Genomic DNA, 18,061 nt, shown 5'->3' on the forward strand with positions numbered 1-18,061 from the left:
GAGTGCCAGCGGCGTGTGCCACCCATACTTATAACTTAGAGGCGACTGCGCATTAATATGGAGCCGGCGTATTGTTTTCACTCGGGGAAGCCGGACGCTTCGAGATCGAGTACTTTCCTCCGTGACCGCCCGATTTGATTACTCAGCCAAACTTGAGTCTCGAAGGGAAAAATTTAGCGGACTCTGAGTCCAAACATTAAGGCGCACATTAGTTCGGCACGGCGACGGCGCGGGTCACGTCGTCGTGCTACCGTCATCCGTCGCATAACACCCACGCACGCGCATGCCAATTGATCGAAACGTAATCCGAGGAAAATGAATTCACTCGTACGGAGCCGGAGTGCGATCCACCCAAAATTATAGCCGGCATTTAACTGTATTTCGCAATCCAACCAGAGAAATATAGATAAATCTCATTGACATGGTAAATCTATAATAATAATAATATTTTATTCAAAAAAATAACATTGCGTTCTAAACTAAAAACTTGTATCTTAGGAGTCAGTTGTCCGCAGTGAACACAATCATTATTAGCTATGGCCCTAGACTAAATGAAACATTGCGAATTTGGGACCGGGCGTGAACAATGAAGTTGTTTCAGTTTTATACCTGTTACTGTTTTGTTTGGAAGATATCGAGTTGTATAACCAAGTTAAAAATCCATCTAAGTAGTATAGACAAATCGTCTAGTCTCTACCTGCATGATTCGTTTGCCTACCCACCGAATAGATTGTCAAACCTTGTCCGAGGAATATTCGCAACGTTAATTGGTTCAAGCATACTAGATGCCGACCAAACGGCCATCGCCATGCGCGCCGCACGACCGGACGCTCTCACTCTCGTCCGTCCCAGGCGCAGTCACAGCGCCATAGATTTCGTCAGCACTTTCAAATGATTATTCGTCGTTTCAAATATGTTTTATTGCCCGTGTGTATCGGAGAGACGTTTGATAGAATATTAACGAGTTTCAGGTGTTAATGAAACGCCGGTCATAAGAGATAATACTGTTTTATTGAGTACATAGATTACAGATCGCTCCCCGGCATTTGCCGCCGGCGCACAGTCGAAGGTCTAAAAACCCTAGTCAAAAAATACACATTCAGTAAGCTTATACGTCTAATAATTTAAAAGCGACGATACATTCGATTCTCGCGCATTCGGCGCAGTCGCCGCGTACAAAAATAATACTTCCTATACATAATAATATAAATATCGATTACCGTGACAAATCGTATAAAACAACACTCCACCGCCAACCGCCCCCGCACGACCTACCCTTGGCTGTCGCGGGACGATATGTAGATAAATGCATTTGTGCATGTACTCGTCGGCAGAAAGCGGTTTATCATTATTATGTTTACTGAAACGATTGCTCTCTTGTAGTAGTTACTCTACAAAGCAGCGATACAATTTATAATTATCATGTTATACAACCTGCCTATGAAATTCACGCCTCGACTTGACAAGCTTAAGAGGATAAACGTGTCCGGGAACCATAAGGCACTTCAAGTCGCACACATTTTCAAGACATGAAACAAGAATTTAAATGCGTTTCTTGTAGCAATAAATGAAAGTACTCTATTACATTAAAATAAAGATGTGAGGTGAGGAACGTGATCGAGACAATGAACTTCCACGTGGAAAGAGACTTTTACATGAGACAATTTAGAATCCAAATAATTTTGATTGGTCGGCGGCGACGAGCGACGCCTGGCGGTGGCCGAGCGGTGGCCGGGCGGCGTCCGGGCGTGGAGCCAGCCGACCTGAAAGTGTTCGCAAGACACCTGCGTCCTTACACTCACTATGTCATCAAGCCAAATCGCTAACTTTCTTAGCAATTTCTCATGCATAGTAAATGCAAAAAACTACTCCGTAAAATTTTGCATGATTAAACTGTTGATGTAGTGTTGGGTAAAAACGTTATGAATTATTCGTCGATTTCATAGGCACCCTGTACATTACATTTGAATTTGTGCGCGATGTGCGCCTTGACGTCACATGTATTAAACTTTTCAATAGTTATTTGAACTGATATATTTGACGTCTTTTACCGAATCTTTTATTGAGCCTTGTCAGCGTTCACCAAAGGTTTAGTACATGTATATTCCCTGTCTTGATTGACAAATGAATAGTATACAATTTCATACATGACTATATCAATAAACACTACAAAGGAAAGTTTGGAACTAGAACCACATTTTCGTTGTTTTTAAATAAAATGTCTACCTATATCTTACGTAATATCCATCGGTCACATCTGGCGCTTAACGCTAAGGGAAATAGACCTAACTCGCGCGCAATAACAAACTTTACCGGCTGTTGCGCTACTCACGTGTGTATGTGAAATCTCTGTGGCTACTAGAGAAGCCACGGAAGGTTAACACGGAGGGTTTTCCCGGTTGCTTCCGTTTTTAGGTCTACGATTAATAACAAGGACGTTTTGATATGAAAATCAGCGACAAAATATTTGTCATCTATGCGATAGGCTTACGAACAGACTACACGAATTGTATGCTGTTCGTGGACGAGCCCCGTCTATTTCCGCCCACGCCAAGCGGCCGTTGCAGATCGCGGACCGCGCTGAATGAAATACGCCAAGTGAACTCAGACGACCTCAAGACAGAGATCTCATTTATTATCTATCACCGGGCGCACCCCCGCCGCGTGTGGCGGCCGCCGCTACAGCGCGGGCCCGGAGGGGGGCGAGGGCGCGGCGGGGGGCGCGCGCGGCGCGTGCGGGTGCGGCGTGGGCCGGCGCAGCAGCAGCGGCTTGGCGGCCAGCGCCGGCTTCAGCGACCCGCCCGTCAGCGTCAGCTCCGCGAACTTGGCCGCCACGCGCTGCGTGTTGCGCGCCGGCACGGGGCTGCCCTCCGGGGCCTGCGGGGCCTGCGGGGCCTGCGGGGCCTCGGCGGCCGCGGGCGAGGCGGGCGACAGGGGCGCGTCGCGGCCGGCGCATCTGCAACGCCGAGCGCATGAGCGGGGCGGGGGCGGGGGCGGGGGCGGAGGGGGCGAGGGCCGGGGCGGCGTACCCGTGCGCGGCGGGCCGCTTCTTCAGCGTGTCGCGGTTGTGCGCGAAGGCGTCGGCGGGGTCGGGCGGCACGGGCGACGGCGCCGACGCGTCGCGCGGGGGCGGCTCGGGCGTCGCCGCCGCGGCAGCGGAGCCGCGCGAGGGCAAGTCCAGCACCAGGTCGGGCGTCGCCTCCACCAGTCGCCTGCGCAGCGGACGTGGGGTTAGGCCGCGGCCAGCGGCGCCGGCGCGGGCGCGCGGCGACCGGCGGGTTTACCTGCAGGGCGGCGGCGGCGGTGCGGCGGGCGACGGCAGGGCGTGCGGCGTCGCTGCGGCCTCCTCCTGCACACGCCGGCGAGTCAAACCACGGGCCTTCCGATATCGTTTATCTCTTAGGCACGACCTGTAACCTTCACCAGTATTCTCGCGAAGCGCTCGTTCGTCGAGTTCGGGCGCGCCTCGAGGAACGATGGCCGCGAGTTTGCCACTGGCGTTGTAACGAGTATGCACACATTTCAGCCTCCACAAATTAGCAAGGACGGACGGGTAAGTTTTAAAAGAAACTAGTTGTACCACCCAACGCGACATATACATCGCAATAAAGCGGAACAAACACGCATGCGACCGAACGAACGTCGACATCGCACGAGTTAACAACGAAAGAAACCGAAGGTCATAAAACTTAAGACGGAAGGCCATGCGAACGTTCGTCCAACAAAACGATACGGCAGCGCAGGCGATATAGCCTGTTCCAATCCATTGTAAACAAAAACTAACGTAACGTTTCCGTGGCTTAATTGGTATAGCGTCTGGCACGGTATGCAAGAAGACGTCGGTTCGAATCCGACCGGATCGAAGGATTTTTTTCTGAGTGTTTTTTCTGAGTGTTCGATCTTTGTATTAATAATTATAACAAACTAGTGGAGTAATTTCACAAAAAATAATTGAATACCAATTCAATAAAAATTTAATTAACAAAAAGTAAATTAAACTGTTTGGTTAACATTCTAAAGCAATCACTCAATAAACCGAATAAGCAACACTTTTTACGTATATTTCGAAGATTCCGACTTGATATCTCATCACTTTTTCCAACAATATTCATTTGAATAGCATCGTAAAATATCATTTGAAAAATGGTCGTCCAAAAGTGAGGTTATTTTTCATCTATTCAACTATGCAACCATACACATATTGGTGTTTGTTTCTACAGTTTAGCAATAATTGCGTAAAATTTTTACAAAGTTAAAAATTATAATTTTATTGATTTTTCAAAATAGTATGGAACTGAGCATGTACCCTAACACAAGAGAAATTAAAGGCACAGATATGCAATCAGTATTGAAGACGATATTTGGTTTTTTAAACTATGTCTAGCTACGGTGATGAAGAATCGACATGGAAATGATTTTTTAGGATAAGGTAGTGAAAGATAAGGTTACTGTAATGGTATGCATGCATATAAAAAAGAAAATTGTGTGTAACAGTTTTTTATTATTTTGTCATTCCTTTTCGTAACGACAAATAGAAAATTTAAACTTAATCTTAATAATTGAAACTGAAACTGACTCTTGCAACAAACCTTTAACATAAGTATCACCTCCAAAGTACCACCAAAACTTCATCAGTAACTTTAGGTGTTAATTATTATTGAATGGGTCTCTGGGTTACTGCAATCAGTCTCCATTTTCCTAAGAAATTAAATGTCATGTATATATGTGCGTGCGCGTGTTCATGTACGTTTGTGTGTACGTGTATGTGTAATGTATAAATTGTAGTAACAATATAATAATTAACATTTTCTTTGCTAATAGCTATTTTTTAGTAAACAACCTTGTATTATTAATTAAATCAACAAAATAAAATAAATATTTTTAAAAACCTAAAATTATAACAAAAAAGTGGAAAAAATCGCTTACTTAAAACCTTCATTTTTTTTTTAAAGTTATACTCGTTCAGTACTCTTCAAACACTATTTTTAATCATCTATTTCTTAATTAAATTTTTATTTAATTGATATTCAATTATTTTTTGTGAAATTACTCCACTAGTTTGTTATAATTATTAATACAAAGATCGAACACTCAGAAAAAATTCCTTCGATCCGGTCGGATTCGAACCGACGTCTTCTTGCATACCGTGGCAGACGCTATACCAACTAAGCCACGGAACGAATCAACGGACCTCACGAATTTTTCTATGTGCTTGCGTCGTGTCTTTGCACTTGGTCTTTCAACGACTTTTTGGTCGTAATCTATTTCTTTTTCTATCCATTTTCTCTTTACCCTTACCCTTCGTTTATGTACGTGCGTTCTTATTAGTATCGTCATGTTTTCGTTTTCTTTTGTTTTGGTTAGTTTAGCCTCTACTTCTTACTTCCCTAATGAAACAATTTATACCAACTTTTCAAAATTACTGTCTCTTTTTCAGAGTTAAACTGCCTTCCAATCTTTCTTCTATAATTTTTTCCAGCTATTTAATTGTCAGTCTTTCTTGATACTTCTATAGTATTTTTGGTATATGTAGAAAGTCTTCAACTTCTTATCCTCTTTTTCCACATCTCGTATAACATTTTTCAGTAGTTTTACCTTCTTGTCTCGTTGGTATCTCAGACGTTTTATTTTTTGCTCTCAATTGAAAGAATTTCTCAGAAATGTTCATGCTCGTATTTTTCGTCACTTTTTTGCGACGAGGAAGACAGATCTGATGCAAGTGGATCTAATCCTTGTTCTTCTAGTTGCTTTTGTATGCTACCTTCTGTGCACGAAACTTCAATCTCTTTTTGTTTGAATTTTTTTGTTTGATGATATTCCTTACTATTTATCCTCATCTCCTCCATCTTTCTTGACACGTTGTACGTGGGTACACAGAGTGCAGGTGGTGTCAGTTCATCTCTACTATTGATTTGCTTTTCTGTCTTTATCTAAGTATCGTATTATTTCCGTTTGTTTTTCAATGACATATAATTCTTCTTTTTGTTTCAGCATGGAATACCGTTCGCGCTTGGCTAATCTTCTTCGCGCCAATATATCTTGTTTTGATAGGGCATACCATGACACATGCAATGTGTATTTAAGGAAATAGAAAATTGCAGAAAATATTATTAGTCAATATTCATTTCATTACCGAAACCTTTGGTTCCTCATCGTCATCCCAAAAAGGTTACGGTAAACGACGGTAATGAAGACCACGGAAGTGAGAAACGTGTAAGTTTTGTAGAATAACTCGCTTGTATTTAGCGCTTAGGTCTACCATCCAGTCTATTTGATTAACAGAAATATATGTTAATCTTTTGCCTTTATAAATAATTAGATATTGCGAATACGTACTAATAATTATATGCAATCCTGTAATGAGACTTGAACTGGTTGAAATACCTGTTTAATGACTTCGATTTCAATTTTCGGCGAGAAAACCAACGTGACATCTATCTCGAAGAATCTCAGCGACCCACTAAAGCTCACAGAAGCGATGATCGGCAGCAAGACCAAAGGCGTTTGTCGCTCACATGAAAGTTGCAAATTTCACGTTCTGGACAATGTACTTTAATTGCCAAAATTTAAATAATTCGTTGAATTTTTTTGAAAAATCAATCCAATATTTAGTTACTAAATACTATTTGGCGTTCTACAGGTAACTTTATTTTTAATATAATAATTTTGTAAACTGTACAAAGTAGAACAGGCTCCGGTAATGAGTTCTTAAGTAGTTTTTTACAGATATTTTTTTAATTCTCGTGAATACATGAAATAAGTTGTTGCAACACTTAGAACAAGTAGATGTTTATAAGTTAGTAGTTATTAAAATAAGTTAATAGTCTAATTTAAATTTTTATTCCATTGGAACAATGTCCATATTTGTCTTTGTATATTCACCACGTGTTTATGGTTGGATTCGCTCTGGACTGGTTTTAAGGAATCCCGAGTCAATCCAAGCACGCGGCTTCAAATTGCCTATCCTCTTTGTGGCGGCCATATTTACAGAAACTTAATTAAACTTCATGTTTAGGCTAATGGCTTTGCCAAAACATTAATTTGAAAAAAATGTTTATGGTTGCATAGTTCTGTACGACAAAAAAACATTCGATTCATTAAAGTTTTTGTAATCGATTACTAAATCGAAAATTTCTAAGTACAGTTGTGGCGGTACGCACGTAACCAGCCACCATGAAGATGTGAATATCACACCTCTCTCAACTCCGCCACAGTTGATCAAGCGCCAGACGCTGCGAGCCAACCGGTCCAGGCGACGGCGGGCGGAGGTTGTGCGCGGGAGGGTGAAGACAGAACCGGCCGCCACTCTCACCGGCGCCGGAGCAGGACGATGCAAGACACCTTCGACGCAACTCGCGTACTAAATCGCTCGCCACTCTCGCTTTCCTATTCTCGCGCTTGCGTATTCAAGTTCTGCACCATTTAATCACTAGTTCAGTATCCATTGCCATCGCAAGTAAATAAGTGCAAAGAACAATTAAAAGCGAAAGAGTATAAAGTGTGAGGATTTGAAGGAGAATTTCAAATTAAGATTTCGGATAATCGGAAATTAAGATTTAAATATCATGCATTTATAATGATAGGGTATAGCATGACTCAATTAAACAAATCGATTCATTCAATTAATTAATCAATTTGTAATTGGCATTACAATTGGCCATCAGTAAACCGTCTATGGTCAGGTCAGTGACTTGTTTGTTTACTTTTTGTTTATATGGATTGAAACGAAGTATACAACGCTACTTTAATGTTCGGACACGCTGCAGGTCTTTCCTGGGAAACAGGGAAAGGACGACGCCTTTTCGCAGAGAAGCTAGAAACGCGGACGAGACCGTTCAAAACTGTCGAAATAATGCAAGTTCTATTATAGTCAGCGATGCGAGGGCAGCGGTCGCCCGTTCCGCCGCCGAACGACGTCGACGGTCGCTTTCCCTACGGCCTCAAGAGCAGAGCGTCGAGGGCGTTTCCGTCTCGAAGCGTCGACCTGCGGCGCGCGCGCGTACCTGCCCGTCGGCCCTGCGGACAACGCACTCGTCAGTACTCGACGCCGGTGGGGCTGGCGGGATTGGCGGGATTGGCAGGACTGGCGGGACTGGCGGGACTCGCCGCACAACGTACCTGTGCTCCTCGTCGCGCGGAAGCCACTCCGTCTCGCCCTCGCCCTCCGAGCTGGACTCCTCTGCAACAACAGCGCGGCGTTAGTGCCCCGCAACGCGCACGCGCTTCGTCATCGATCGTCACAGTCGTCTCTCGACGCGAAATAACCGCGGTTGCGTGACGTCGTTGTCGATTTTAATTACAACCGCAGGGTGAGTTTTCGGGTGCGGCGAATATAATTCAATGTACAGCGTCCAGCTAATGCCAGTATTTGGTTTTTGTACGCGAGTACAAGGCGACGGGGCCGCGGCGCGTGCCGGTGCCGTACCGTCGTCGTCGTCGTCGTCGTCGGCGAAAAGCGACAGGTCGTCGCGCATGTCGGGCTCGTCTCTGGCGCCGCCCGCCCCTCCCGCGGCCTCGTCCCCGCCCGTAGAGCGCGCGTCGCTGCCCTCCTCGTCGTCGTCGTCCTCCTCCTCCCCCGCGCCCGCCGCCTCTTCCGCTTCCGTCGCCTCTGACGGGTCCAGCGCATCCGACTCGCTGGGAATTTGTACCATTCCATTAATGTTACATTCGATGGCATATGCAACAGGACTCGGTTTTCCTGTCACGATATACAATAGACAAAATTGAAAGGCTCTCGACAGTGGAACTGGTCATGATTATATTGATTATGAGCATTCTGTGAATAGACATAGAATCGAATTGCTCGAGATTCGTCGTGATTACATAGACGCTGTCAGTTTATATAAAATAGTAAATAATAAATTAGATTCGACACCTCTACTGAATCTTTTAGATTTCCGAGTACCCCGTCAAATTGAAAGATCGAAGGAACGCACTTTTCTCAATTAAGAAGTCGCGGAAATGTTTCGTCGGCAATAGGTTTATTAGGCGATCACGTCAGACATACAACAGCAGGTTCATGGATGTGGATATTTTCCGTAATTCCTTATCAAAATTTAAAAGTCCCTTACTCAAGCCTCACTGTAATTGTTCTATACTGATAGTCTTTAAGATTTCTACTGCGTTATAAATGAAGAAAACTTTGGGTCTACTTTATACTCTATATCTTCGACAACAATAGTTGTATATCGCCTGTTCGTTTCTCGAATGAGAGAATAAGCAGGAAAGGGAAAGTACCTGGGCGGGCGGTAGAGCGTGTGCGGCGCGACGTGCTGCGGGAAGACCTCCTCGTGCTGCAGGATGAGGCGCTTGAGGAGGTCGTTGACGAGGTTCTGCTGCGCCACCTGCGCGCCGCCCTCGCCGCGCGCCGCCACCAGCGTGGGGCCCACGCACACCGCCAGGTTCCACGCGTCCATCATGTTCTGCTCGCTGTGCTGCGTCAGGCTGCGGAGGGCGCGATTCTTGGTCAATTCACGGGCGGCTTGTGCTCGCCCGCAACAGTAACTGCCTCCGCGGACGAAGGGTTACCGTGTCCCGGGTTCGGGCAGGGAAAACCATTTGTATTGTCTACATTTATTTCACTCGTGAGTTAGAGTGCGTGCGTTATTACTAATATCAATACGACATAGAGACAGATACGAGTCCAGCGGATAGAAATTGTGGAAGCCGTTCGAGATCGCATGACAAGTCATGACACTGAGCGAGAAGAACCTATTCAATATTTTTTTAAATAATAATATCCATTATTCTCGGCGACTTAAATCTTGAATAAATATCCGTTCTGTACGTAATTTAATAAAGATCAATGCAGAACAACAGACAATCCGATTCGCGTTGGCGGTGCGGGCGCTCGAGGCCGATTTCAACTAAACTGTTAACAGGTCGGATCGATAAATTCGTTGCGCAAAGTTCCCGATGCATTCGCCAGTTGAATGCAATATTCACGATACCCCAAAGGCCCGTCGGCAATAGCTAGTGGCATCGAGCTCTTAGCCTTTCGCGATTGTCACACATTTGAAATGAAACTATTTTTCCAACGGAATAACAAACTAGTGGAAATGGCACCAAGCGGTATATATATTAAAACCGGGGCAATTGCTCCAGCTGTACCGAGCACCGGTCCGATCGTGTATGGAGAACTACTGCTACCTATGGAAAGGCTCTGCTAAATGCCAATTGGCCACCTGGGATTCAGGTAAAAAGCGTATCAAGGGGCTTAACGTAGGCTGGGGTTTATCCTTATGTTGTGGACATTCCAAAGATTTGCACGAAACGTTAGGTTCCACATTTATATGGCGAACGGCTGAATGAAATTCCATATGCCTTATCCCCCGAACGCTATAATTTGGGCCTAATCAAGACGAGAGTGAATTGGCACTATTTAGGTGTGCATCATTGTGTGCACGCTACATCGTCGACCTCATTCCAACAGGCGCGATGGCGGTCAAGCGAAATATGTACAAAGCCAAGACCAATCCCAATAAAGGCGCAGGTCCACCCCTCTTCATTAAAAATACTTTTTTCGAGATCGAAAGTTACCATTTTTCGTAAAATTGTAAATAGTCATTATTTTAAAACTCTTAACTTTTATTTTATTTATTTTTATTTATAATATTAACTGACGACGTCGTCCACGTCGGCGTGGACGTGTCCTGGGAAAGTCTCAAAATTTGATGGTTCCCTGAAACACTGTTGAGACAATCCTTAAAGTCTCATTGACTACACAACAATGGAGCCAAGCGGCCTTGCCGATCCGACATGGACGGCAAGGTGTGTGCTGCGTATGAGACGTAGGTTTACCGGTCTACCTTGCGTCGACGCATGTTCGCAACTCGACCTTGGTCTCACTGATATTTTATAATTTTTTGCGGAAGGCGCTTTGACGAATCGGACGACCTGCAGCCCATCTGTGCCTGTACCAGCTCATCCATATAGGCAAAGAGGTTGGGATGATGTAGGAGTCCGACGTGTTCTGGCGTTCTGCAGGAGCTTATAAATGGATAGGGGGGGATGTAGCCAGGTTAAAAGCCGTCTCTCAGCCTGAATCTGGCGCATGGCTCCATGCACTACCATCACCGCATCTGGAACTCTGCTCGACAGCGACTCGGTTCGTGTGGCGGTCGTTCTTCGCCTGGGCTGCGATGTGTGCATTTGTGGTGCCACGGTGGAGGCCAGCGGCCATCATGCCCTAAGTGGCTGTCGATGCGCAGGGAAATTTCCACGGCATCATATCGTTCAGCAGATATTCGATACGTGCTGGAACCTCCAGCCCTCAGTCGGTCAGATGGGAAAAGGCCCGACGGAATGACTCTGGTACCGTGGGAAAGGGGTAGGTGTCTCCTGTGGGATACGGCATGTGTTAGCACATTTGCAGTTTCGCATCTCAGTGGCACAGTAAATTCAGCTGGTGCAGCTGCGGAGTCCGCTGCTCGCAAGAAACGAGACAAATTTCGTGATTGGAAAGTCGCTACATTTTCGTTCAGCTTGCTGTTGAGACGGCGGGTTATTAGGGTAGCGATGCGAAAGAGTTTGTAGCGGGAATCGGGCGATGGCCAAGAGAGAGTTGAGATGACTCCCGCGCCGGGTTGTTCTTGGCGCAGAGATTGACCATTACCATACAGCGAGGAATGCGGCAGGCGTGATGGGCACCTTTGCGCCGGGATCAGTCAGGGGCGGGCTTTTTGACAAGTGTGAGCACTGAGCCATGTAATTTGTAATATCTTGACTTGTTGAAATTGTTTTATTCATGAGTATACTATGTATTAAATTTATTGCTATAATTGATACAGTATTAACTTAAATTTCAAATCAATTTTATAATTTAAGAAATTTTGTTTATTATATTATTTTGATAGTTTGACAAGTTGCCACGGCAATCGAAATCACGTACAGAGTAGATTTATTCTTAAAATATGACGCTTATTTTTATTATACAGTTTATACGTTTTGTTTTATTTATTGACCATTATTGCGAAAACGTAAATAATATTTAGACGATAGGATATTTGTCGGCTGCAATCACTAGTTGCTTGTAAACTGGCAACTGTGTTACGCGTTGAACTGTCTTTTTAGTCCATCTTAGAAAAAACAGTTTAGTAAACATCTAACATTACCTTATATATAATAAATTTTAGACTGTTGTTTAAAACAATTAGTGCTCTACCGAAATTTCCAAGGATTCTGAAGCCAAAATAAAAAAAACAAATAAGGAAAAAAATTAAACTAGATTATTATACTATACTATTTCAAATTCAAATACAATAACATTTCAAATATTTTTTTCTTTTTATTTATTTTTTTAATAATAGTGTTGTAAGCAGTTAATCGCCGAATTTCACCGAGTCACTTCGATTTCGCGAAAAAAATACTGACTTATTTAATATTAAAACAAAAATGTATAAAAATAGGTGTATTTCAAATAATTATGTATATTACACCTCTGACCAGACCTTTTGCAAATAAATTTAAAAGAGCCTCGTACTCATGGCCAGATTTGTATTTCCTTTTCTTTTTGAATTGAAAATTTATGAAATCCTTCGCATTTCACCCCAGTCCGCCATTTTCGCTTTACTTGTCGTTCTTGTTGGTCGTGGCGATTATCTCACGCAAAACCTCGAAAATCGTGGTAAAAGCCTTGTTTTGCTACTTTGGAGCGCAAAAATGACCGTCGCACCTATAATATAATACATGGTAGTATTTAAATAAATTTTCCATTTTCTGTACTTTCTGTATATATTTTAATACATTTTTTTACTACTACTTTACTGGAAACGAAAGCAAACCTCAGACCGCTGCAATGTGGTCGACTTGTTTTGGACAATGTTCATAGGCGTTAATAGTTTGTTGTTTCATAGCATTTCAGCTATTGCCGCTAGATGGCACCACATTGAAAGAAATTTCAATATAAAATCAAAACGTCGTAACTTGCAATAATAGGTATTGAACTTTCGACGTTATGCCAACAGGATAAAGTTTAAATTATATTAACAATCCAAAGTTGGCTACATCATTTTAATTTAGAAACTATGACCAATCATTATCAAGAACTAACTGTTATGGACGGGCGTGTCGTTTACCACCAGGCGCACTAATTGTTCATCCCGTTACTTAGTGTTATAAAAAGCAAATCGGTGTTCAACATAAAGGATTGCGTTAGTTTTGGCGAAGGCATTCCTGATAGTAGTCGAGGGTTAGGCCCGTCCATTGTCTTTTTCTTCGACTGGGTAAAACTGGGTAAAAGGCATTACAATAAGAGAAATACTTTGGGCTTATGTTTGTTACATAAAGTTATGAACGGGATGATAGATTGCCCGTCTATTCTTAATACATTTAGTTCGCGAGTACCGCCACGTCCGCCTCGCCAGTCGCGTACTTTATTTCTGTCCGTTTCTGTAGAACGAATGTAGGAAAGCATTCGCATGTCTAGTTTATTTAATCAAGTGTCAAGTGAAGATGAAACTGTTGATATATTTGGTGATACATTATACAAATTTAAGGAAAGAATATTGGTGTAGTTTTAGCTCAAGTTTAATTAATTAATTTGTTGGATTTAAATAATTTTATCGGTAGATATTTTTTGTAAATTTTAATATATATTTTATCTACACACATATCCTAAACCCTCTATGATGCGTTCAAAACCGCAAATTACGACCAGCATAAAGGTTAAAACTGTTTTGTTCTAACAAATTTCTTATCTGTGAAAATGTTATTATTGCTTCATAATAACATCGAATTCGGTTCTATTATTACATTCAAATTTCGAACATCTTTGAAAAACAAAACAATTTGATTCGACCTCAATTCTAATATCAGTCGCGATGAAGTTTTATTCGAACTGAAATGTCAATAGAGAACAATTTTGAAAAATTTCACGTTACTTGATATTGAATGATAGTTGGGGCCGACTCTATTTGGTTTATGAATTAAAAAAAACTACGGTTGCGTGACATACGTGAGAAAAGTTTTTATTAGTAACAGTAGTAGTAATGAAAGGCATCAAAATAAGAGGTGGGCTTGACACGAGTGTTTTAATGCCTAAAAATGTACAGTTACATATGTTGCTTTATCTATACACATATTATAAGTTCTCTATGATGTGTTCAGGAACCGCTTGTCACGACCCGCATTGCGGCATTGATCAGAGCTATTATTAGCACTTTAGAGCATTGAATAAAAAGTCCACTTGGCTGTAGAATTAATTTAGTGGACAAGCCTTCGAAATACGCTAGAAGTACGTTTTTAGACAAGGACGACGTACTTTTGGTCATTCTCCATTCCATAAAATTTTGGTAACTTTTTTGTACTTCTTTGACTTTGCTGGTAACAAGTCATTTATAACGTTAGTTGCTCTGTCGCGGATATCAGGTGGCGTCACCGAAATATTTTGATCACAATCTTGATCGCTCATTTTACACGAAAGTGGTGCATATTTAGTTTATAATGTAAACAACAAAACTAAATGGCGGCAAATAAAAACTTTTTCTCACGTATGTCACGCAACCGTAGTTTTTTTTTAAATTCATAGACAGACTAGAGTCGGCCCCAACTTTAGACTAGAAACCAAAGGATTGCATAAGGATTGTTATATTGACATATATAAATCAGACGTTACATATATATGATGCATTTGATTGTGTTGATCATATTACTCTTATTAGGAAGCTGGAACATTACGGTGTAAATGGCAAGGCGTCGAAAATTGTCTCGTCATATCTCAACCGTAGAATTCAGAAAGTAGACATAAATGGAAAGAAGTCACTTCTTTGTGGTCTTCGGTAAAAATGGGTGTTCCACAGGGCTCAATACTTGGACCTTTCTTATTTCTAATTTATATTTCTTTGTTAAGGACCATTGCGAAATAGTGTTGTTTGCTGATGACACATCCTTCCTTCCTCCATCCTTTTAAAAATCAAACAGACAGACATGACATTAACTATGACCATATTAATGATACCCTCTCTAAGGTAGTTTATTGATTTAATGCTAACAACTTACTGCTTAATGCCAAGAAGACAAAATGTGTTAATGTGTGTTAATTTTACCTATGGAATAAATAATCTTTGATTTTGACTTTGACTTTGATTTAGACGGTGAAAACATAAACATTTTATTCTCTTTGTTTAACTACTACGTGCCGTCGTAAGCCAAAAGAGATAGCATTACATTGACTTATGTCAAACACGGGAATCGAAAATACGTAATGTCATCTTAAATGCCAACTGAGGACAGTTTTGCCATTTTTGGAATTTTTTTTACCGTATCCGGTTGTCAAAAGTATATCAAATGTGAAAATAAATGTTTGGCCAAATGTTTTAGTGAATTATTGGCATGAATTGTAATGGACAAAAATATTGACAGTGAGAACAACTAAGTATTGATAAAAATGCGTCACTGCAGCATTAAGGGGTGCGGCAGTAGAAAAAGCGGAAATCAACCGAATGTTACATTACACGTATGTGTTATTTTTCTGCCTATAAATCATACAATAGCCGAAATATCTCATGTAATTAGACTCATTCAAGTAGTTTATTCATAAGTCTTGCCGAATTTTGCCTTGGTTACTTTAGATTGCCTGTTTGTTAGTATATTTTGATGATTGTTGATAACGATTATTTTGAGATAGTGTTGTTCTTGTAAGCAGACATATTGAGGTGTAGTATAGCCACTTGTTAATCATAACTATTATGTATTGCCTCTCGGTCCCATCCTTAGATGGCGACCATGCCAGGATACATTCAGGATTTTTCAAGTAAAGTGCGAATGTGAACGTGTTCACTCATTTAAATACGAAATTAGTATTTAAATGATTTAAACGAAGTGATTGTACAGCAAGTTTGAAAGTATTCTCCACCATGGGTATGATACAATCAAAGGAAGACCCCATCAGAGTCCAAAACGCAGTTGGAGACGGTAACAACTCTGCGAAGGTGAGCGATTTCAGTGGGCAATTGACAACAAACGTCCTGTTGCTGATAATAGTCATTCTCGTCATCCTGGATGCACTGTTTGTGGGCTACAAGAAATATACAGCATATCAGAAAAAGAGAATGCAGTGACAGTTACAGAATTTGCTTTGTGGTCAAACGTGTCCCGCCCGATTTTTTCGACGTGATCCTCCCAAAATGGAAGTGTGAGTGAGTGATTTTTTATATAACAAAAAAAAGTAATGCGAAGAAAAAGTGTAATGCGATAAATCGAAACTAGTGAACTATGTTATTAGCTCATATATGAACTATAATTTTAACAATATTACGCCCAATGAATCGTATAACCAATGACACTATACTATTAATTTAGATAAATAAGACATAAATATGCAAGTTAAGAACTATTTATGGCTACTAATATAGATAAATTATATGAAAAATTGCTTAAAATTAAAAGTAATTTGATAAAGTTAGCTACAGAAAAGAGAACAAAGGAAAAATTGAATGAAAAATTGTCAGAAGCAAATTTATTGTTTGAGGAATTTGGCAAGGAAGCAGAAATAGTTAGTCAACAAGTTCAGAATAAACAAATATAGACAGAAACACTAATAGAAATACAAAGAACTATACAATACTTTGAAGAAACCTATAATCAAATCGTAGATTTTTGTTCTAAAGATTATATAGATAAAAGCGGCACTATGGAGAAATTCGAGTTGAAAACTGCTGTATCCTCATTGCCGGTTCTGACAGGTGAAGAAGTTACAAAAAATTGATTAACTCAATTGAACTACACAGTTCGAAGATAAAGGGCACACATCATTCCTCATTAATATCATTTCGTAACCGTCGTGGAAATACCCGTAAACATCATGTACGATGATTTGACCAAAATGACACACAGAACACAACAAAATAACGATCAAGGTAACATCAACGAATTACAATTTTTTCGACCCTAATAATTATACATTGACTTGCGAGTTTAGCAACTCTGTGCCATTACCAACAGGTAATATTACGAAGCATTGGATAGTAGATTCTGGAGCATCTTTGTCAGCCGTGAAACAAGAAACCGTAAATGTGTTGAATGTACCAATACACAAGTCACAAGTTTCATGTTTTTAAAAAGATTCCATGTAAGACCGATGGAATAATTGGCCAAGACTTTTTAATTAAATATAATTGTAACATCACTATGAATTAAACACATTTAGTTTATATTACCTAGACGAATATTACAATATGTACAAGTCAGGCGAGCAAATTTTGCTACGAAATGGAAATATGGACAATAAATTGGACTGCTTGTACCCGCGTCCATACGTTGTAATACAGGATAAGCAACGCAATGTATCAATTTTATACAAAGGAAAAGAGATGTTGGTACACAAAAATCAAATTAAAATGTATTTTAAATAATATTGTATACGTTAGATTTAAAGATAATACATATATTTAGATAGGTATTATATTATACAAAAAAAGTAATCTTGTATCATTAACTTTTTTTTTCTTTCGCAAGGGGCGTGTGGTGTAGTATAGCCACTTGTTAATCATAACTATTATGTATCTACCTATAATATAACCATCTACTTGAATCGATGAGTAGTATTAAATGTTGCATCGAACCGAATGGTCGCGTTTTCTATTGCCTCTCGGTCCCATCCTTATAATATTATCGATATTCTGTTATTGAAACAATTCACTACGAGGTTTTTATTAAATCATTATTATTATTTTTAAAGTTTGCCTACAAATTAAAAAAGAAAGAAAGAATGGTTGGAAGTTATAGGACTGCCGAACATTAACATTGGATCAAATACGATCTTCTTTTGTTCGCTCCATTCAAATTTAAATAGAACTTTGAATGTAACTAGTTTACATGATAATGCAATTCCATCGTTACATTTATTGGTAAGTAACTTTATATTTAATTTTGATTAAAATGGCTCATTAGTTGCTTAGTAATAATAGTCTAGTATTAATCATACTTTGATTACAGTAAACTACACAAATTTGCAAATGTAAAACACAGTAACAACACTTTCAACATTCAAGCCATACATTTGCATGTCGAAATTGACTTATCTATGATTATGGTACAACACTAAATCCGCCATTTGTGGTGG

The 18,061-nt window shown here is 40.8% G+C and overlaps 1 protein-coding gene across 1 annotated transcript in view; it reads right to left on the reverse strand.

Moving 5' to 3' along the window:
* Window positions 1-980: 980 nt before the first annotated feature.
* LOC113238365 (SLIT-ROBO Rho GTPase-activating protein 2-like) overlaps window positions 981-18,061 on the reverse strand; it is a 19,139-nt gene continuing 2,058 nt past the window's right edge. Inside the window, exons 4-11 of the mRNA XM_026475206.1 lie at window positions 11,077-11,340; window positions 9,238-9,504; window positions 8,426-8,634; window positions 8,119-8,179; window positions 8,004-8,016; window positions 3,285-3,349; window positions 3,030-3,212; window positions 981-2,956 (exon numbers count right to left, since the gene is read on the reverse strand). Coding sequence (XP_026330991.1) covers window positions 2,680-2,956; window positions 3,030-3,212; window positions 3,285-3,349; window positions 8,004-8,016; window positions 8,119-8,179; window positions 8,426-8,634; window positions 9,238-9,504; window positions 11,077-11,340 — 1,339 coding nt within the window. The 3' untranslated portion in view covers window positions 981-2,679. The remainder of the gene's footprint in view (window positions 2,957-3,029; window positions 3,213-3,284; window positions 3,350-8,003; window positions 8,017-8,118; window positions 8,180-8,425; window positions 8,635-9,237; window positions 9,505-11,076; window positions 11,341-18,061) is intronic.

The sequence above is a fragment of the Hyposmocoma kahamanoa genome, unplaced genomic scaffold (genome assembly GCF_003589595.1).
Source record: "Hyposmocoma kahamanoa isolate Upper Pololo Valley unplaced genomic scaffold, ASM358959v1 95, whole genome shotgun sequence".
NCBI classification, from domain to species: Eukaryota; Metazoa; Arthropoda; class Insecta; order Lepidoptera; family Cosmopterigidae; genus Hyposmocoma; species Hyposmocoma kahamanoa.